Source organism: Schistocerca serialis, chromosome 12 (assembly GCF_023864345.2).
Source record: "Schistocerca serialis cubense isolate TAMUIC-IGC-003099 chromosome 12, iqSchSeri2.2, whole genome shotgun sequence".
NCBI lineage: Eukaryota > Metazoa > Arthropoda > Insecta > Orthoptera > Acrididae > Schistocerca > Schistocerca serialis.
In genome coordinates this window covers 8,294,224-8,317,168 of record NC_064649.1, presented here as the reverse complement: position 1 = coordinate 8,317,168, position 22,945 = coordinate 8,294,224, and the positions used below count along the sequence as shown (strand labels likewise).

At 41.3% G+C, this 22,945-nt stretch overlaps 1 protein-coding gene across 1 annotated transcript in view; it reads left to right on the top strand.

Moving 5' to 3' along the window:
- The window catches only part of LOC126428342 (histone-lysine N-methyltransferase 2C-like), a 440,767-nt gene that overhangs the window by 180,151 nt on the left and 237,671 nt on the right, over positions 1 to 22,945 (top strand). Inside the window, exons 36-37 of the mRNA XM_050090275.1 lie at positions 2,716 to 2,830; positions 14,452 to 14,578. Coding sequence (XP_049946232.1) covers positions 2,716 to 2,830; positions 14,452 to 14,578 — 242 coding nt within the window. The remainder of the gene's footprint in view (positions 1 to 2,715; positions 2,831 to 14,451; positions 14,579 to 22,945) is intronic.

The following is a 22,945-nucleotide window of genomic DNA, read 5'->3' as shown; positions in this document are numbered from 1 at the left end:
GTGCAGTCTGATTTGTAGTGAGGGGGGGGGGGGGTAATTTCCATGTGACCTGTGTTTACGTTTAGTGATTTTGCTATTTCCCCTTTGTTTATTGCACTCACATTAAATGAAAACAAAACGAATTTCTGTGGCCGAGAGCTACCAAATGAATTAAAATACGTTCGCATAATTACAGAAGGCTAAAATATGATGTTAATTTCAGGTTTTATTTCCACCTTTCTGACAATCAAGCATCAATCGCCTTGCAGAACAATGAAGTTATTTTTGTCGGTTTGCTAAATAGATTTGGCTTTTATTAATCTTTTGCGCTGAGGCAGTCAGTTTATTTGACACGAAGTGTTTAATTTCACACTGTTGGCTAGTTTCAACTGTTCGCTGCATTTCACGTGCACGTTTTCCATCCTCTAGCTCGTATGGCATTATGCCATAATAAAGAACCAAACATGAGATAATACAGTACTGGTACTCCAGAAAATTTACATCTGAATCTGGACATACGATTGTGCACTTTAAGCTGAATTATGCATTTTAGTATGGTTCACGAAATTGAGATGCTCTTTAAGTATCCTTTGATGTCTCTTTTCTTTTATGACATAATGCAATATCTTTTAATGTTTTACACGTGCGAACACGCGGACTTCCTGCGTCATCGTACCTGCGCAGGCGCAGTGACGCCTGCTATCTGGCGCTCTCTCGCAACTGCTGAAACGAACCAATTTCTAACAGGCCACGGGAAAATATTGCAAATGGTGGTTCGTAAAGTGTTACTTTCAAAGTAAATTTCCCTTTACGCAAGATGAACTATGTGAGAGAATGTGCGATGAATTTCTTAAATGACAGAGCGTTTGACTTTCAATTAAAAATCAACTCTTTGAGGATGACCATCTAGAAGAATTTCGAGCCCAGAAGATCAGACATTTACGTCTTTATTAAAAATTTTACTGGCACATTTGTGTGATGTATCGTAAAGTGTAACACGCGCAAAAAGATCAGCATTATATGTGGAAGCTTAGCTTCTCTTGCAGCTTATTAATCTGCGAGACCAATATTATTTGTCAAAGCTTTGTTTTTCTTATAGCTACACTATGTATATTAATTTAAACCATTAACTTTTCTTTTTTGTGTGTTCGCGCTACTGAAGATTGATCTTTGCTATTGGTTGACTACGTCACGTGTCCTATGCTGTCATCAGCTGACGGGATCACGTGACATGGGCTATGACTGGCTTACAAAAGCGCGTCGTAATCTCGATTTCATTGCTTCGGAAAGTAACATGCTGTGTTTAGTGGAATTTGAATTTATACCTCCGTAACACGAAAAAATGCAGCGTACATGTTGCTGCACATAAAAGATCTTTCCAAAACGTGTTTTCCCCCCCCCCCCTGGGTTTCGTTTTCTAAAGTGCCGGCAAATTCTAGGTCTGTGTAGAAAACCATAAACATTCTAAGGATTGATAAATTTTACATTGCCGAGGAAAAGTATACTGTCACTTAACACGGAAAAAGTATATTTTCACCCTGGAGAAAGTGTATTTTCAACTGGAAAATCCGGGAAAAATTTGGGAATTTTTTTTCCTTGTCCATGTATACACCCTGTTCAAGAGGATGCAAGTCGTCGGTTGTGCTCGGGTAGCTCAGCCGGTAGAGCACTTACCCACGAAAGGCAAAGGCCCCGAGTTCGAATCTAGTTCCAGCACACAATTTTCATCTGCCAGGAAGTTTCGTATCGACAAACACTCCGCTGCAGAGCAGAAATTTCCACAAGCCTGTTCTCTCCTTAGGCCACCTCTGTTTTCCTCATACACTTATTGTAAACGACCAAAAATTTGTGGGAGAAGAGAGTTATAAGTCTGTACACCAATGGGTTTGCCCTTCGGGTTAATGAAACAAGAAAGGTAAATAATCTGGAGAAAATATTATTAGTGAACAAAAACAAGGAGGTACAGCATCCACTGATAAAAGAAATATGTTATGTGGTGGTTGAGACTGTGGATAGTTCCATGAATTTTTAATACTGGCACTGCCCTTCAAACCGTTATAAAGGAAAAAAATAGATGGAAGAGTGTTGCAGACAATGGAAATCAAATGTTGTTCTGCAGAAGGACATTAAGGAACTAGAAGAGAAAGTGTAAATAAAGATGTAAAAGTGAACTAGGAAAGAGGAATTGTGTAGCCTACATGAGTAGATAATTTCCCACAAAAAGTAAAAAGGCCAGTTTCTTGGAGCAGGATATAACATGGTACTGTAAATATTGTGTTCGCAGAGGAAAGGCTGTCTTTCAGAATAACATGGAGTACAATGTATTTGATCAACCAAAAGAATTTCAGGTGAGGTGTGCACCTAGAAACTAGTTAATATATTTACAATTTCTTCTGTTTACACACACACACACACACACACACACACACACACACTTAGTTATGCAATATGCAGAGAATTTCATTGGGTTGTATGCCATTTAGTCTTACAACATTGTTGTTGAAGGTAAAATCTTCTGGGTTGTCAGGCCACATAATATTTTTTCTACAGTAAAGTGTTCATACAACTGTGGACACTACTAGATCCCGAAGAAGATACCAGCAGAGATGTCAAAATGTAGATTGGACAGAGGAAATATGACACAGTCTAACGACCGATGGCAATGCAAGCCTGCAGACTTAGATCTTTGTTGTTGTTTACATAGACCAAAAGTGAAAACTGCTTTTGTATTTTCAGTCACTCGTCAACGCCAAAGTTAGCCGAGACTCCACCCCCGAGACAGCAGGTAAAAGAAGAGAGCTCTGATCAACCGGTGGCTCCAAGCACAAGTTCCTCTACTCCAGAACAACAGGTACTCATTTACAGAACTCTTCTCATTTGAAATGTCACGTTTTGTTTAGAGGGTAAGAAGATGTGCTGCACTGTTTAACCTGGCAGGTTTTTAAGAGAAGAAAAACTGACAGTTTATGTTTTGAGTAAAATAGCCACCAAAGTAGAGCTGCACTTGGATGTAGGTTCCTACCTGCTACCAGCAGAGAAGTGCATTGGTCACAAAATCACCTGCTTCCATAACCAAATGTCAACTGACAAAGAGAGCAGTGGACACTGAAAATTAACAAGGGAAGTTTGTAGTTGGCCAATGATATCACTGGTATTATTAACAATACTATGAAAAGGATAGTTGCTACTTACCATTTAGTGGAGATACTGACACACACACACACACACACACACACACACACACACACACACACACGCGCGCGCGCACCCTCTGCGGGCTGAAGCCACACTATGTGATGTGATGACCACCTGTGGTTGGGCTGTACGGAAGGGACTTCTTATTATGGAATAGATGGCAGCAGTCACCACCTCAAAAAACTGTCCCCTCTACTCACTTCCTGCTTCTTCGTCTACATCTTGTCGTGCCCTGAGATAGGAAATGTTCTGCCCACTACCCTTCTCACCCCTCCCACTGTGGTTTTCCGTCATCCACCGAACCTGTACAATGTACTCGTCCGTCCCTACAAGACCCCTGCTCCCAACCCCTTTCCTCGTGACTCGTACTCCTGTAATAAACTTAGATGCGAGACCTGTCCCGTACATCCGCCCACCACCATCTCCTACTCCAGTCCAATCACAAACAACACCTACCCCATCAGAGGCAGGGCCATCTGTGAAACCAGCCACGTGATCTACGAGTTAAACTGCAACCAGTGTGCCGCATTCTACGTGGGCACGACAACCGACGAGCTGTCTGTCCGTACGAACGGCTACCGACAAACTGTGGCTGAGAAACGACTGTCCAGCTCGTTGCCAAATGTGGCTCCAAACGAGACATTCTTCATTTCAGTGACCGGTTCACAGCTCGTGCCGTCCTTCCTACCGACACCAGCTTTTCTGAATCGCACAGGTGGGAACTTCGTTTCCAATATATCCTACGTCCCCGTAACCCTCCTGGCTTCTTCCTTCCTTAGTCACTTTCCTCACCCGTCTGCCCCTTCCCTGTCCCCATTCCGGCACTACAGAGCCCTCTGCCCCACCAGCACAGCCTGTCTTTTTACTTCTCTCCCTTTTGACTAGCCTCCCACCATCCGTCTAACCTCCCGACTGCACCTACCTGCTCTGTGCTCTCGCCACCTCATTCCTGCGTGCTCCCCGGCAGCACTCCACCATCCCCTCGTCTTTACCCCCACCCAGTTGCCTCTCCCATCGTGCTTTGCAGCTGCTGCTGCTTGTAGTGTGGTTTCAGCTGCCAGAGGCTGCGGTCATGTGTTTGTGAGTTGCATTTGTGTGTGTGTGTGTGTGTGTGTGTGTGTGTGTGTGTGTGTGTGTGGGGGGGGGGGGGGGATTTTTGACAAAGGTCTTGTTGGCCAAAAGCTTATTTTGTGACAATCTTTTTGTTGTTTCTATCTGCAATTCAGCATCTCCTCTGTATGGAGAGTAGCAACTATCCTTTTCATAACAATATTACATTGCAGCCTGGATTTTCCTGTGGTGGTATTATTATTATACATGTATAGGTTGCCAGAGGATCATGCCAAGCATCTGCTTGATGTGAGATTTTCTCAGGGCCACACTTCGTTCATCTTTTCGGTGTGTATTTTCTTCTGATTAAGTTCTTCCTGCCTCGAATATTGTGGCCGCCCAGCTCACATTCCACTTTGACTTGTAGTCGGACGTTTGTCTGTCTCGTGTATCTGAGTCTGTGACGGCAACATCCTCCAGGTCTTTTCGAGTTGGGCGATTCACTTCACATTTTCAGTGATTTCTGTGAATTCTGAGATCTTTCCACTTTTTCGGGTGTCCGGCATTTTTTGTATGCCCGTAAAATTTCAGTTGACGTTTCGTTGTGAAGTGTTAAAGATACCCACATTAGATGCCCATTGGGGCTCTTGTCTACTCTGCAGACTGTAGTGTTCTTCTGTGTCATTAGGCCCCAGGATTTTTCTGACGATTCTTCTCTAGTTTCTTGATGTTTTCTAGTGCACATTTCTGGTCTACAACTGAAGTTTCTGACTTGTATCAGGTTTCTGGCTTGATGGCAGTGTTTTAATACCTCACTTTTTCTTTACATGATAGGTATTATGTATTGTACGTGCCTCCAGTCTTCCAAAATGCTGTAGTAGGGATGACAGTTATCAGTAAAACAGCCAGTTTTCTGATATACCCGTTTTTTTATTTCCAGTTTAACCTCACTGCTTGAACTGCTCCTAAAACTTCCTGGTAATTTCAAAAACAGGTAATACGTAAGGCTCCGATGAATATTTTGATGCGTATTACAGTTTCTGAAATAATCAATTTTTGGCCTTTTATTGCCGTTGTTTCCAGTTGTAGATGTAGACATTAAAGAACGACTGAAAAATTTTAGTTCCCCTCAGACTTTTGCATTATAAGTTTCCAGATATCTTGCATTAAAAAAAGGCAAATAAAAGAAACTTTAGTCCATATACTGTTTGTTACTTTTCTCAAAAATTAATTAAGGGTTGATTACTGTAAAAAATCAGCAGTATTTTCCTGTTGATTTCAGCTTTTTTGAAACTGCACAAAAATCGTGTTGTACATCTACATCTACACTCTGTAAACCACCATGAGGTGCACGGTAGAGGGTAAGTCGCTTTGTACCAGATTTTAGGGCTTCTTCCTGTTCTACTCGAGTATGGAGTGCAGGAAGAATGACAGTTTGAATGTCTCTGTACGTGCACTGATTATTCCTCACGACCCCTATGCGAGCGATAGGTAGGGGCTTGTAGTATATCCGTAGAGTAATCATTTGAAGTCAGTTCTTGAAACTTCATTATAGACTTTCTCGGAATAGTTTACATCAGTTTTCAAGAGTTTGCCAGTTCAGTTCCTTCAGTATCGACGTGACACTCTTCCACAGATTAAACAAACCTGTTACCATTCGTGCTGCTCTTCTCTGTATACATTCAATAGCCCCTGTTAATCGTATCTGGTACGGGTCCCATACAGTTGAGCAATATTCTAGGCTGGGTCGTAAGAGCGATTTGTAAGCAATCTGTTTAGTTGACTGATTGCACTTTTCCAGTATTCTACCAATAAACCAAAGTCTACAACCTGCTTTAGCTACGGCTGAATCTATGTGGTCATTCCATTTCGTATCTCTACAAAGTGTTACACCCAGATATTTGTATGGTTTGGCTGTTTCCAACAGCAATTGATTGATATTACAGTCAAAACTACAGTTTTTTGTTTTTTCATGTGCAAAATCTAACATTTCTGAACATTTTGAGCAAGTTGCCAATCTGTGCACCAAGTTGAAATCTTATCAAGATGTGACTGAATATTTATGCAGCTTCTTTCAGATAATACTTCATTATAGATAAATCCATCATCTGCAAAGAGCCTGTTTTTAATATTAATATTGTCTGCAACTTGAAAGGTGTGACCTGTGCCGTTTTCCAAGAACTGGGCACAGTTTTTTGTTTATGAGATCTGTGGTAGATTATAGTGAGAAGAGGGGCTAACTCCGACACAAATTCAGTATAAAATCTGACATGTATTTCTTGGGGACCTGGAGCTTTGTTCGATTTTAACGGTTTCAGCTGTTGCTCGACACCACTGACACTGATAGTGATACCGATTTCAGCCATCTTTCCAGTGATACGAGGATTAAATGGGCCAGTTCTAATCGGATTTCCTTTGTAAAGGAACATTTGAAAATGAAGTTAAGCATTTCAGCTTTTGCTTTGCCACTCTTAATTTCAGTTCCTGTCTCATTCACTAGGGCCTGGACACTAACTTCGGCGCCACTACCAGCCATTACATATGGACAGAATTTCTTAGGATTTTGTGAAATGTCATTTGACAATATTCTGCTACGGTAGCCACCGAAGACATCACGCATTGCTCTCTCGACAGCCAAATGCTTTTCGTTCGGCATCTCTCCATCCACAGCCCTGCGCTTTGTTTTACACCTATTATGCAGTAATGTCTGTTTCTTTAGAAGTCTCTTTTCAGTGATTGTATTCTTTTAAACTTGAGCCAGAGTTCCTGTACATGCTCCTGCCCTTTGCTGAAAATTTAAAAGTTCCTCGCTGAGATATGACAGATTTTTTTATCTAGTTTACTGAAAATATACATGTTTCTGCATGTTTGTACTTTAGTAATCATTGTTGCCTCAGCCACGTCTTGATAACTGATACCGGTTTTAATGTCTACATTCTCAAAGAGGTCAGGTCTATTTGTTGCCATTAGATCCGATATATTTCCATAACGAGTGGGGTTCGTAACTATCTGTCCTTAATAGTTTTCAGAGAAGACATTTAGTAAAGTTTCACAGGATGTCTTAATCGTGCCCACAACCAACAAAACTGTAATTTACGCAATTAATTGTTGGATGATTAAAGTCTCCACCAATGATTATAGTATGATTAGGGAACTTACTACTTTCAAGGCATTATGAATACTTGGTGTTAAAGGATGAAAATCGATTGGAGATTGCTATTTTTCGTGTTGAGTTGCCTGTTCCAATGGACTACAACCAGATAACGGCATGCTATGTAAACGCAGGCAGTAGATCAGCTATTTCCTGTTTGTGAAAACAATGAATGAATTATTCTTCTTTTTATTTGTTACTGTTGCCATAAGTTACTTTTTCCTTTGTTATTCAATACAGATGATAGATAAATCAGAAGTTTTTGAAGAAAAGTTGTAGGTTGTGTGTGTGTGTGTGTGTGTGTGTGTGTGTGTGTGTGTGTGTGTGTGTGTGTGTGCGCGCGATTAAAACCGGCGCGGGGGGGGGGGGGGGGGGGGGGGGGGGGGGGGGGGGGGCGTTGTACTCAAATTTATTTACTTACTTTTTAACAAGAATATGAATACAATTGAGCAACAATGCTCATTCAAATGAACAGTTTAGATGTTGTTGTTGTTGTTGTTGTGGTCTTCAGTCCTGAGACTGGTTTGATGCAGCTCTCCATGCTACTCTATCCTGTGCAAGCTTTTTCATCTCCCAGTACCTACTGCAACCTACATCCGTCTGAATCTGCTTAGTGTATTCATCTCTTGGTCTCCCTCTACGATTTTTACCCTCCACGCTGCCCTCCAATACTAAATTGGTGATCCCTTGATGCCTCAGAACATGTCCTACCAACCGATCCCTTCTTCTGGTCAAGTTGTGCCACAAACTTCTCTTCTCCCCAATCCTGTTCAATACTTCCTCATTAGTTATGTGATCTACCCATCTAATCTTCAGCATTCTTCTGTAGCACCACATTTCGAAAGCTTCTATTCTCTTCTTGTCCAAACTATTTATCGTCCATGTTTCACTTCCATACATGGCTACACTCCATACGAATACTTTCAGAAATGACTTCCTGACACTTAAATCAATACTGGATGTTAACAAATTTCTCTTCTTCAGAAACGCTTTCCTTGCCATTGCCAGCCTACATTTTATATCTTCTCTGCTTCGACCATCATCAGTTATTTTGCTCCCCAAATAGCAAAACTCCTTTACTACTTTAAGTGCCTCATTTCCTAATCTAATTCCCTCAGCATCACCCGACTTAATTAGACTACATTCCATTACCCTTGTTTTGCTTTTGTTGATGTTCATCTTATATCCTCCTTTCAAGACACTGTCCATTCCATTCAACTGCTCTTCCAAGTCCTTTGCTGTCTCTGACAGAATTACAATGTCATCGGCGAACCTCAAAGTTTTTATTTCTTCTCCATGAATTTTAATACCTACTCCGAATTTTTCTTTTGTTTCCTTTACTGCTTGCTCAATATACAGATTGAACAACATCGGGGAGAGGCTACAACCCTGTCTTACTCCCTTCCCAACCACTGCTTCCCTTTCATGTCCCTCGACCCTTATAACTGCCATTTGGTTTCTGTACAAATTGTAAATAGCCTTTCGCTCCCTGTATTTTACCCCTGCCACCTTTACAATTTGAAAGAGAGTATTCCAGTCAACATTGTCAAAAGCTTTCTCTAAGTCTACAAATGCTAGAAACGTAGGTTTGCCTTTCCTTAATCTTTCTTCTAAGATAAGTCGTAAGGTCAGTATTGCTTCACGTGTTCCAGTGTTTCTACGGAATCCAAACTGATCTTCCCCGAGGTTGGCTTCTACTAGTTTTTCCATTCGTCTGTAAAGAATTCGTGTTAGTATTTTGCAGCTGTGACTTATTAAGCTGATAGTTCGGTAATTTTCACATCTGTCAACACCTGCTTTCTTTGGGATTGGAATTATTATATTCTTCTTGAAGTCTGAGGGTATTTCGCCTGTTTCATACATCTTGCTCACCAGATGGTGGAGTTTTGTCAGGACTGGCTCTCCCACGGCCGTCAGTAGTTCCAATGGAATATTGTCTACTCCGGGGGCCTTGTTTCGACTCAGGTCTTTCAGTGCTCTGTCAAACTCTTCACGCAGTATCATATCTCCCATTTCATCTTCATCTACATCCTCTTCCATTTCCATAATATTGTCCTCAAGTGCATCGCCCTTGTATAGACCCTCTATATACTCCTTCCACCTTTCTGCTTTCCCTTCTTTGCTTAGAACTGGGTTTCCATCTGAGCTCTTGATATTCATACAAGTCGTTCTCTTATCTCCAAAGGTCTCTTTAATTTTCCTGTAGGCGGTATCTATCTTACCCCTAGTGAGATAGGCCTCTACATCCTTACATTTGTCCTCTAGCCATCCCTGCTTAGCCATTTTGCACTTCCTGTCGATCTCATTTTTGAGACGTTTGTATTCCTTTTTGCCTGTTTCACTTACTGCATTTTTATATTTTCTCCTTTCATCAATTAAATTCAATATTTCTTCTGTTACCCAACGATTTCTACTAGCCCTCGTCTTTTTACCTACTTGATCCTCTGCTGCCTTCACTACTTCATCCCTCAAAGCTACCCATTCTTCTTCTACTGTATTTATTTCCCCCATTCCTGTCAATTGCTCCCTTATGCTCTCCCTGAATCTCTGTACAACCTCTGGTTCTTTTAGTTTATCCAGGTCCCATCTCCTTAAATTCCCACCTTTTTGCAGTTTCTTCAGTTTTAATCTACAGGTCATAACCAATAGATTGTGGTCAGAGTCCACATCTGCCCCTGGAAATGTCTTACAATTTAAAACCTGGTTCCTAAATCTCTGTCTTACCATTATATAATCTATCTGATACCTTTTAGTATCTACAGGGTTCTTCCATGTATACAACCTTCTTTCATGATTCTTAAACCAAGTGTTAGTTATGATTATGTTGTGCTCTGTGCAAAATTCTACCAGGCGGCTTCCTCTTTCATTTCTGTCCCCCAATCCATATTCACCTACTATGTTTCCTTCTCTCCCTTTTCCTACACTCGAATTCCAGTCACCCAAGACTATTAAATTTTCGTCTCCCTTCACAATCTGAATAATTTCTTTTATTTCATCATACATTTCTTCAATTTCTTCGTCATCTGCAGAGCTAGTTGGCATATAAACTTGTACTACTGTAGTAGGTGTGGGCTTCGTATCTATCTTGGCCACAATAATGCGTTCACTATGCTGTTTGTAGTAGCTTACCCGCATTCCTATTTTCCTATTCATTATTAAACCTACTCCTGCATTACCCCTATTTGATTTTGTGTTTATAACCCTGTAGTCACCTGACCAGAAGTCTTGTTCCTCCTGCCACCGAACTTCACTAATTCCCACTATATCTAACTTCAACCTATCCATTTCCCTTTTTAAATTTTCTAACCTACCTGCCCGATTAAGGGATCTGACATTCCACGCTCCGATCCGTAGAACGCCAGTTTTCTTTCTCCTGATAACGACATCCTCTTGAGTAGTCCCCGCCCGGAGATCCGAATGGGGGACTATTTTACCTCCGGAATATTTTACCCAAGAGGACGCCATCATCATGTAATCATACAGTAAAGCTGCATGCCCTCGGGAAAAATTACGGCTGTAGTTTCCCCTTGCTTTCAGCCGTTCGCAGTACCAGCACAGCAAGGCCGTTTTGGTTATTGTTACAAGGCCAGATCAGTCAATCATCCAGACTGTTGCCCTTGCAACTACTGAAAAGGCTGCTGCCCCTCTTCAGGAACCACACGTTTGTCTGGCCTCTCAACAGATACCCCTCCGTTGTGGTTGCACCTACGGTACGGCTATCTGTATCGCTGAGGCACGCAAGCCTCCCCACCAACGGCAAGGTCCATGGTTCATGGGTTCTGTATAAATTCCAATATTTCTGTTCTGTTTTTAAACCCAAGGAGCACGAAAAACTTCACATTTGCTCGCTTGCTCTGAATTATAATCCTTCCAGTTTAGATAGCGGGCAAAATAGAACGTTTATCATTAACAATTACCTGGCAACAGTTAAAATTTCGATAATGAATTAATCCATTGGCCATTAGTTACTGTTGATTATGTTCATAAAACTTATTATATAACGTGCTAATCTGTAAGTGAACTCCTTTCGTCACAAAAAGTATCATTCAAAGAAAGCACCAGTCCTTCAGAAGCCACAGAACTTCATAAAGGATAATTATTTTTGGGCTACATATGACAAGCCTGGTATCCATCTTCAAGGATACATTGCTTCTGGATAGTAAAAGACAACAGGTACATCACTGTGTCAGCAATGCTGTACCAATTCTCATGTCATGTATTTGTTCGTTGTTCTGTGGGCATTAAAATAGCTCTGACTGCTTTTGCCATTTCTTATAATAGTCTGACATTTCAGAGCAATGGAAATTTTACAAATAAACTCCCCCCGCATGGGGCCTCCCGGCCAACAATGCCTTACAAATAAACATTTTTTTTTAAACAAAAATTATTTAAGAATGTTGTAACCAAGACCAAACAAATACTGAAAAATTCTGGTTGTTCAGATCTAAATACCGGCATTGCTTTTAACAGGTCAATTTTTCCCAGCCCGAAGCGTGCTTGGTATTCTCCTATCTAGTTTTCCAGTAGAGACTGTGTGCAATCTAGCGGGCACTGCGATATAATTTCATATGTGATGACCAATAAAGATATCAGTCTATTATTTCTTCCTTTAGCAGTTCAGCTATGATGCTATCTTCTCCTGGTGCTCTGCTGTGTTTCAGTTTCATTATTTGTCTCTTGATTCCAATTTATCTGGTGATTTTGACTTTGGGAGGGTTTTCTGTAGTTGGTACCTTGCCATTGTCTTTCTGTTATCTTTTCTGTTCAGTGCCAGTACTCCATCCGTTTTTCTGAAACACAGATTTTGTGGTTGCTATGCTATGATTCTGGTTTTAAATGTCTTCTTGAGGTCTCTCATGTTGTAGCTTCGGAAATATCTACTCTTCATTGCAATCGATCCTTTTCATATTCACTTTTGACTCTCCTGATGGTTCTTGTTGTTTGCTTCCTCACCTCCAATATGGTACCAGATTAACTTGAGTTCTGTCACAGTTGAAATTGTTGTGCACCATTTTCCTGTTCTTAACTACTTTATTGAATGTGTCATTCTGTCATGGATGTTTCTCCTTTTTGATTAGAGGAATTTTCTTTCACTTTACAGATGACCTCATCTTTGAGTTCCTCCCAGGCTGTGGCTATCTCAAAATATGACAATAATAATAATAATAATAATAATAATTATTATTATTATTAGTAGTAGTAGTAGTAGTAGGGTAGTAGTAGTAGTAGTAGTAGTAGTATGTTAACGTGTTTGCTACACAGCTACTGCATGAGATTGTCTAGGAGGGGGAGGGCTAGACCCAAGTAAGGGCTGAACATTATTTGTGATCAAAATATTTAACACTTGTTGCTTAAAGGATCAGTCAAACCAGTTAAGAAAAATTTGCTTGTAAGCTTTCACCAATTAATAATAATAAAAAAAAAAATTCATTAAGAACAACTACAACAAATTTCAAGAGAATTTCGTAAATATCTACTTCCCCAACATGTGCTGCAGTGTTTATTTTGCATTCAAGTAAGATTTTAATACACTGTCACAGCGACACATATTATGTTGTTAAAAACATGGGAAACCCAGAATGTCGTATACGGCTATGAAAATATCTGTGTTCAAAGACAACAAATATGCTTTGCACTTAACTATCACAGTTATGGAAGCCAGTACTTTCAACAACGCATGTCACAGAGGCTAGGGAATTTGTTGCAGTTCCTCGAGAAGTAATTGCTTGTCCACCTAATTTCAATTTCTATAATGAGATGACATGTGATTATTAGGACACCAAATGTTTTTAGCACAAGCTTATGCGACAGAAAAATGATGAAAAAATTTATACAGTACCAGTGCTCCAACACAACAGTTACAACAAGAAAAATTTGTTTGGCAAACAGTGTAGCAATTCAGCTCATCGTATTTTCTGACAGCTAGTTTACTGATTTTGACAAGCTGGCGACTATTATGAGGGAAAAGAGAGTGGACTGGAAAACCAGAAGGCTTATAAACTCACTGTACCTTAATCAAAAAGTTTCAGTTAAAGTGAGAGGAGAAAGTACAAACTGGATCAGACTAGGGAAAGGAGTAAGACAAGGATGCTGTTTATCACCTACTCTTTTTCAACCTGTACTTGGAAAATATGATTGACCAATGCTCATTAGATGACAAAGGAGTAGAAATTGGAGGAAGAAGAGTAGGGTGCTTGAGATTTGCTGATGACATGGTCCTTCTAGCCACACAGGAAAAAGAATTACAGGATTTGGTGGACGCCATTGCAACTAACGGAAAAAAATATGGAATGAAAATTAACACAAATAAAACAAAAGTATTGGCAATAGGAGGAAATAAGGAAATAAAAATTGTGCTGAATGGAGAAACACTAAAACAGTTGCAAAATTTTAAGTATCTTGGAAGCTGGATAGACACCGACTGGAAGTGCACCACAGAAATTAAAACAAGGATAGCAATGGCAAAAGAGGGGTTTTATAAGATAAGGAGAATCTTCTGCAGCGGTCTGGACAGAGAACTCAGAAAGAGACTCATAAAATGTCTTGTATGGAGTGTTCTTCTGTATGGCGCTGAAACATGGACTATGAGGAAAGAAGACAGAGAAAGGCTGGAGGCTTTTGAGATCTAGACATGGCGGAAGATGGAAAGAATAAGTTGGATGGACAGAGTAAAAAATGAAGAGGTACTGAGAAGAGTGGGAGAGAAAAGGCAGTTACTAGATGTAATATAAAGAAGAAAAAGAAATTGGATTGGGCATATATTAAGAAAGAATGACGGACTGATAAAAACAGTTTTAGAAGGTTATGTAGAAGGGAAAAGGAAGCGAGGAAGGAACAGATTCCAGATACTGGATGACATGATGGACGGTACAACATACAGCAGCCTTAAGAAGGAAGCAATGGATCGCAGAAAATGGAGAGGCAAAGGACCTGCTAACATAGCAGATAACTGATGATGATGATGAGTTTGCTGATTTACAATTTCCTTGGTATCACAGAACGTTCCATTTCAAAATACATAACTAAAAGAAAAATTCTACACTGTTGTCGGTACGAGTCGAGACGCGTCTGTGCAGGTATTGGCGAGGCAGGCCTTCCCGGGCACCAGCCCCACCCACTACGCCGGCGGTGCACCCGGCGGGACGTCTCCGTCGGCAGCGGCGACGGGACTGCACCTGCAGCGACTCCCTATACATGTGCAAGGTAAGTGTACGGTGCGAATTTCGTTTTGCGAAAACTCGACGGCTTTACATTTGTGTCAGACTTAGAACTTGACAGAAACTCTCACTAATTTTGCAGTATTTTTGAGGGGTTAACTCAGTAAAAGCTGGAACAGAGGCTACTGCAAAATATTGAACTTCGGTGGCGAAAAAGTTCATTCGGAGATCACGTCTTTCTCAGTCTTAACTAGTCTTAAACTTGTACACGTGCTGCTTTTGAAATAGGCCACAGCTGTTGTCACAGTCTGTCTATCTGAGGCAGTTTTTACAGAAGTGACGATTCTGCAGTTCGGGTACAGTCTGTCGACCCACCTACTTCACAACTGCTCCACTGCACCGGTTTATCTGGGACCCGGGGGTAACTTCCTGACGAGGTTTGGCCTCCGTTGTCACTCACTCTGGATTCTGAGAGACTCCTTAATGACAGAAGTATATTTGTCGTGGAATTGTCAGCGAAAGATAGAGCTGTCCTTATCGATTAGATTTGTACTTTACTAGGTGTGGTCCTACTGGAGGTGATATGCCCTTACCTTCCTCTGACCTCTGAACTGAAATACCAGCCAGTTGCAGAGGGACCGGAGTTTATTGTGAGGTCCAAAACACAGTGCGGATCAATTTGTAACGTACACAAATCGTTAACTTAGGTGAGATGAATGCTCAGTGGCAGGTTAAATCCTAGGACTGACCGGCAGTCGAACTGTACAAAATATTGTTACCACTTTCAAATTACATTACAAACAGAATATCCAAATCTCGAACCTCGTCAGTAGTGTCTCTTCGTATGTGTTCGAGCATACGCATTGTGCTGAATAATTCAGATAATGTCGGAAAGGTAGAAAATGTTAGCGACTGGGGTAAAATCAGAAAAGTAGTCCCTCAGGTTTCAATTTTGGATTCACTCCTTAATTTTGTTTTCTCCAGTCGTCAGTCTGCTGACTGATTTGATGCTGCACACCACGAACTTCTGCTGTGCCGACCTCTTCATCTCAGAGTAGTTCTTGCAAACTATGTCCTGAGTTATTTGCCGGATGTATTCCAGTCTCTGTATTCCTCTACAGTTCCCTCTGATACCATGGAAGTTATTCCCTGACATTGTAACAGATGTCCTACCGTCCCGTCCATACTGCTCGTCGACATTTTCCGTGTATTCCTTTCCTCGCCAATTGTGTGTAGAACTTTCTCGTTCCTTATCTTATCGGTCCACCTAATTTTCAGTGTTCTTCTGTAGTGTGACATCTCAAACGCTTCGATTGTCTTTTGTTCTGGTTTTCCCACAGTCCGTGTTGCACTGCCGGACAATGCTGTGTTCCAAACAACCTTCTCAGAAATTTCTTTCTTTAATTAAGGCCTATATGTGATACTATTAGAATTCTCTTGACCAGGAATGCCTTTTTTTGCCAGTGCTAGTCTGCTTTTGATGTCCTCCTTTCTCTGTCCGTCATAGGTTATTTTGCTGCCTAGGTAACAGAATTCCTTAACTTTATCTACTTCATGATCACCAATCCTGATGTTAAGTTTCTCGCTGTTCTCAATCTCCCCCCATTCGATTTACTCTCAATCCTTCATATTCTATCCTGATTAGACTGTTCATTCCATTCAACAGATCCTGTAATTCTTCTTCACTCTTGCTAAGGATAGCAATGTCGGCGAATCTTATCGTTGATATCTTTTCACCTCGAATTTTAATCCCACTGTTGAATCTTCCTTTTATTTCTGTCACTGCATCATAGAAGTGTAGATTGAGCAGAAGTGGCGAAAGGCTAAATCCCTATATTACATCCTTTTTAATCTGAGAACTTTGTTCTTCATCTTCCACTTGTATTCTTCACTTTTGGCTATTGTAATTATTATATATGTCCCATGCTTCACAAAGCTTAGCACTATTTTTCTACTATTTTTCTCAGATTTTTGAAACTCTTGCACCATTTGACATTATCAAACGCTTTTTTCGTATTGATAAATCCTATGAATGTGCCTCCATTTTTCTTTAGCCAAACCCTGTATCATTTCTGTGACACTCTCTCCCATATTTGGCGATAATACAAAACTTGCTGCCTTTCTTTGAACTTTTTCGATATACTCTGTCAGTCCTATCTGGTAGGGATCCCACACTGCACAGCAGTATTCTAAAAGAGAATTAAAGTACCCACTCGATGACCTCGTATACTTTCTCTATCTCTTCATCTTCCACTTGCATTGTCAGCATGCATATGTGAACTACCATTGTTGGTGTTGGTCTGCTGTCAATTCTGATGAGAACAACCCTACCACTGAACTGTTCACAGTAACTCACCAACTGCCCTACCTTCCTATTCATAACGAATCCTACTCTTGTTACAGCATTTTCTCTTGGTGTCTATATTACCCTATATTCATCTGACCAGAAATCCTTGTCTTCTTTCCCTTTCACTTCACTCACCCCCACTATATCTAGATTAAACCTCTACATATTCGTTTACAGATTTTTTAGCTTCCATATCACGTTCGAATTTCTGACATTCCACGTCCCGACCCACAGAATATCATCCTTTCGTCTGTGTTTCAATCTTCTTCCCACGGTCACCTCCCCCTCGGCAGTCCCCTCTCGGAGATCAGTATGAGGGACTATTCTGGGATCTTTTGTCAGTGGAGATATCATCGTGACATTTTTCAGTTATAGGCCACATGTCCTGTGGATACACGTTGTGTGTCTTTCATACAGTGGTTCATCTATATCTACATAGATGCTCTGCAAGCCTCTGTACAGTGTGTGGTGGGGGTACCCTGTGCCACTACTAGTCATTTCCTTCCTGTTCCACTCGCAGATAGAGCGAGGGAGAAATGGCTGTCTACATGCAGAAATGGCTGTCTACATGCCTCTGTATGAACCCTAATTTCTCATATCTTATCATTGTGGTCCTTATATGCAGTGTATGTTAAGCAGCAGTAGAATCATTAAGGCGTCAGTAGTGTTCCTCAAAAAGAACTTTGCCTTCCCTCCAGGGATTCCCATTTGAGTTCCCCAACCATCTCCATAACACATCCGTGTTGTTTGAACCTGCCAGCAACAAATCTAGCAGCCCGCCTCTGAATTGCTTCGATGTCCTCCTTCAATCTGACCTGATACGGATACCAAACACTCGAGCAGTATTCAAGAATAGGTTGCAACAACATCGTATATCTGACCTGTACAGATGAACAACACTTTCTAAAATTCTTGCAATAAATCGAAGTGAACCATTTGCCTTCTCTACCATGGTCCTCATATACTCGTTCTATTTCTTATTGCTTTGCAGCATTAAGCCCAGATATTTAATTGATGTGACTTTGTCAAGAGCACACTACAAATGCTGTATCTGAACATCATAGGTTTTTTTTCCTACTCATCCACAATAACTTAAATTTTCTCACATTTAGAGTTAGCCACCATTCATCACACCAACTAGGAATTTTGTCTAAGTTGTCTTGTATTTTCCTACAGTCAGTCAATTGTGATATCTTCCTGAACACCACAGCATCACCCGGAAACAAATGGAAACTGCAGATTGGTGCCTACCCCCTTCTGCCAAATCATTTATGTATATAGAAAACAACAACGGTCCTATCACATGTCCGTGGTGGGCTCCTGATGATACCCTTGTTTCTGATGAACACTCAACATTGAGCTCTTCTACTCGTATCAGGCCACGGAGTACATCTGGCGACACAACCTTTCCAATTGTGTCCTCTGCTCAGACTCACTTGGTGCCCTTCAAAGTCTATGTCCGCTGTACACCGGCCATCCCTTAGTGCAGCGGGTCCAGGAAACCTGTCACTTACTCACTGTTGGTGGAGTCAGTGTCATGTTTCTGTGGGTCCCTCGTCATGTCGGCCTGCCAGGAAACGAGGCTGCAGTCCTGATACCGCAGCCCTCGAGTACCTATATTCCCTCCAATGGTCTCTGCATTGCTGTCAGTCAGGTGGTGGTGTTCCTTTGGCATTGCCAATGCCCCTCCCTTCGTGGGACTAAGCTTTGGCTTATTAAGCTTCTCCCAGCATCTCGGACAATCTCTCTCGGCCCTCATGCGTTTTACTTTTTATCCACGACAGCAATATGCTGAAGGCCATTTAATTTTTAGTTTTGGACCTCCATTACTGTATGGTTTTTTTTTTTCGCGTGCCTGTTTTTAGTTGTCTTCTATTCTGTACATTGGGACTGATGCATAGTCGTTTAACTCCACTCTGTGTTCATGTTCTCTGGTTTTGACTTGGGTCCGTATGACCCAGCTGTTTTTTGCGCCCTAAAGCAAAACAATACAAAAAACAGTTGAGGACAATATACTTGATCCTATTACTTATGAAGTCTTCGAGCCACTAACATATCTTTGGACTTATTCCATATGCCTGTACCTTTGTTTTCTTTGCCTTCTGCACCGTCATGTGCCATTGATCATTGGTGATTCTTCCACGTTTAGTGGCAGTTTCCTACCCCAAGGGCAAGAGAGTGCCCCGAACCTCTGTCCGCTCTCTTTAATAAGGGTGTTGGCAGAACTAGAATGACTTATTACACTGAAATCTTTGGCATACATTATTAATGATTTTTATCCAAAATTTAAGCAGTGGCAGGGTTCAAACCCAAGACCGAGTATGTTTGTGCTGTCCGTAGGCCATTGGTTATGTACTTCTATTTCTTTTATATGTGAGTGGAAAGGTTTCACACCAACAATTGATGTAGCTTGTGTGGGGGAATGAGTAAATAGGATAGAATGCTCCAAATTATTGGGTGTACTTGTTGATGAAAACTTGAACTGGAAGAATCATAATACTGAGTTTCTCAAACAGTTAAGTTCAGCTATTTTTGCTCTTTGTGTAATTGCTAATCTTGGAAACAAATGTATTGACCTCCAGACATTTTTATATATTTCCACTCGGTAATGTCGTACGGAATAATTTTCTGGGGCAACTCAGTACATAGAAAGAACGTACTGATTGCACAAAAGTGAACAGTAAAAATGATATATGATGTTCACCCACAGATGCCATGTAGTTACCGCTTCAAGGAGCTAGGCATTTTAAATGCGCATTACAGTAGAGTCCCGTTAATCGGAACTAATTGGGACCGGACATTGTTCGGATTACCGATTTGTTCAGATTAGCCAGAATTACGGTGACGAGTTTCTAGAATGTGAAGTATACTGAGCAGGTAAGTGCATACACCATGGTAACAAATGGGAACAAGTGTGGGAACAATGGCTCACTCTCACTCCCTGCCCTTGTTGTTGTGCGTTGTGAGACCTTTGTAGCGTCCGAGGTCAGTGCACTGCCAGTTGGCTCGCAAAGCGCTCGGTTACATTAGTTATCGATCGCTGGCATGTGTAACAGTTGTAGTGTTTTCGTTCAGATGTAGTGGTGTACGTATTTTTGTCACGAGTAAACGGAAACGTACAACGTTAACTCTCAAAGAAAAACTGAATACTTGAAGCGATAGACAATGGTCAGAATTTATCTAAACTGGGTGTCGGTAAAGCAACCATTTGTGATCGGAATAAGAACCTAGTGAAGCTCGAACAGTCCTGTGAGACGTCTTCGGGAGAAACACTCGAATTTTGGCAGACTTTGAAGCAGTTCCAGTACAATAAAGTGGATGAAGCTCTTTTCCTTCGGTTTACGCAGGGAAGAGAAAGGGGAAATCTTTTTGAGTGGAGCACTGGTTCAGGAGAAGGCTGTTTACGTGAACAAGTTAATGAATGGTGACGAGTCTTTTAGTGTGAGTAGGGGTCAGTCAGACAGTTTCAAAAAAGTCACGGAATTCATCAGCTAGCAGTTACTGGAGAGAAGCTTTCTTCTGACTGTGCGTTCAGAAAAATGATAAGACTGTGAAAATATTCTCCCCAACAAATTTATAATGCTGACGGGACTGGCCTTAATTTTAGGGCATTGCCACAAAAAGCCTGGCATAAAAAGTAGAAGACCGTGCTTCTGGTTTTAAAATGTGTAAAGATTGTGTGACTTTATTAGCGTGCAGCAACACTGCCGGTAATCACGAGCTGCCTTTAATGTCGATCAGAAAATCTGCTAGACCCAGAGCTTTTAAAAACCGCAACACAAGTCTCTGCCCGTATATTATCGCAACCAGAAAAAAGCACGGGTGGACGGTAAGCTGTTAAAAGAACGGTTTCACGGCCAGTTTGTCTCCTCTGTTCGACAGTTTTCTAAGGTAAATCATTTGTCTCCCGGCAGAATCCTTGTGATCGACAACGTGCCATCCCACCCCAGTGCCGAGGAATTACGTGACGGAGAAATTGTGGCGAAGTTTTTGCTGCCGAATGTTACACCACTTCTACAGCCGATGGACCAGGGCGTACTGCAAACATTAAAACTGATTTACAGAAAACAGTTTTTAAGAATGCTGATGCAAAATGACAGCATTTCTTTAGTGAACAAAATAAAAAAGACCAATGTGAAGGATGTTGTTTATTGGGCCACTGAGATATGGCTGAATATTTCACAAAATACTCTGAGAAAATCGTGGAGAAAACTGTGGACATCTCTCGAATTTCAGGACAACCTAGTTGAAAACAAAGAGGAAAATCTACTAAAAATAATACAGACAATATCTGGATGTAAAGAAGCTAGGGGGACATAGATGAGTGGATAGCAGAAAATGGGGCACGTGTGGAGAACCTTACTGATGCTGATTGAGTTGCTGCTGTGATCGAGACCAGGAAGAAGTGGGCTGCTGTGACGGAAGTGACAGTGAGCTGGAAAGTGACGGAGGAGAGCGGGTGCCACACAGGGACGCAGCAGGAGCCCTCGACCTCGCGCTACGTTCTTCGGAGCAGCAGCCCACTGCTACATCTGCCGATTTGATGTTTGTGAGACGATGGCGCAACTGTGCGTCATATAACAGACTGTCTTCATTACGCCAAAAAACAATGAGTTTTTGTCATCTAAAAAGTAGAGATAAAATGTCCGTCGTATTTTAGTAAGTTTGACAGCTTTTCTTTCATTGTTGCGTATTGTTTGAACCTAATGTTTCCTTGCCAATTTTTCTAATACGTGTTTACTGTACTGTGTATATTAAAATAGTGTGTATGTACAGCAGTTAACAGCACAGTTTTCCGTACTTCATGTTCAGATTAACTGAACGTTTGGAGTACCGGGACTCTGCTGTACGTATTTTCACTAATTAAATTCGTCATAAATAATCCGTCACATTTGAGAAGAACGGTGATGCAAAGTGACATTTATTACCACTTGTTAAAGCTGTAAATCACTCAGAGAAGTGTGCAGTATGGCTGGCCGCGGTGGTCTCGCGGTTCTAGGCGCGCAGTCCGGAACCGCGCGACTGCTACGGTCGCAGGTTCGAATCCTGCCTCGGGCATGGATGTGTGTGATGTCCTTAGGTTAGTTAGGTTTAAGTAGTTCTAAGTTCTAGGGGACTGATGACCACAGCTGTTAAGTCCCATAGTGCTCAGAGCCATTTGAACCATTTTGTGCAGTATGCAGCAATAAAATTTGATCATTTGCCCAATAACATAAAATGTCTGACAGGTTGCGAAATGAGATTCAAATCTAATTTAAAATCATTTCTCCTGGAAAACTCCTTTTATTTCCTTAACTAATTTCTACTTAAAAACTGGTTGCCAGTTACAAAAAAATGTAAAGTGTAGTTGCATAAATAGGAATAGTGATAAAGTGTTCATTAATGTTAACGCTAATCGTGCATATATATCCTGTAAGTGGACTCAGTCCGTACCGTTCTAATAAAATAATCATTTAAATGGAACATGTAACTAACTAACTAGCTATCTACAGGTGGCTGGTAATGCTGTCACGTCTCTTGCATTGTTCACACACACTAAGTTGTTGCTGTATGCAGTCAGTTGACAAAATTGAAACTACAGACTTTACTGTGAAATATTTTTTAAAAAAGGGATGGGCAACACAAATAAAGGCTGTCTGTCTGGAAAAGCACATTTGTTAAATCGATGTATGCTGTCGAGTAATATTCTGTGCCTCGTCGCTCCCCTCCCTGCGTTTTTAACTCGTCTGGGTCCTCATCGGCGAGGTATCCGCAAATACTCGATACACCGCTCGAGCCTGTCCCGATCTCTGACGACGGACCTGCCGAAATAGTCCGGAGAGTGGGCAGGGTTCCGGTGATGTTACACTGTAGAGTGTACTCGGAGAGCTCCGTGTCTGCCGATCTGCGTTTGAGTGATTCTCGCGTGCCGGAGGAAGGTGTTTGTGAAGTCGATACGGTTCGATTGTGCGCAATTATCTCGAAAGACGAACCCGTAGCTGAAATTTGAGTGTAAGGGAAGACTGTAGGGTGATACTACAGGGCCCCTGATTTATACTGTAGTCACAAGAGATGTCAGACATATGT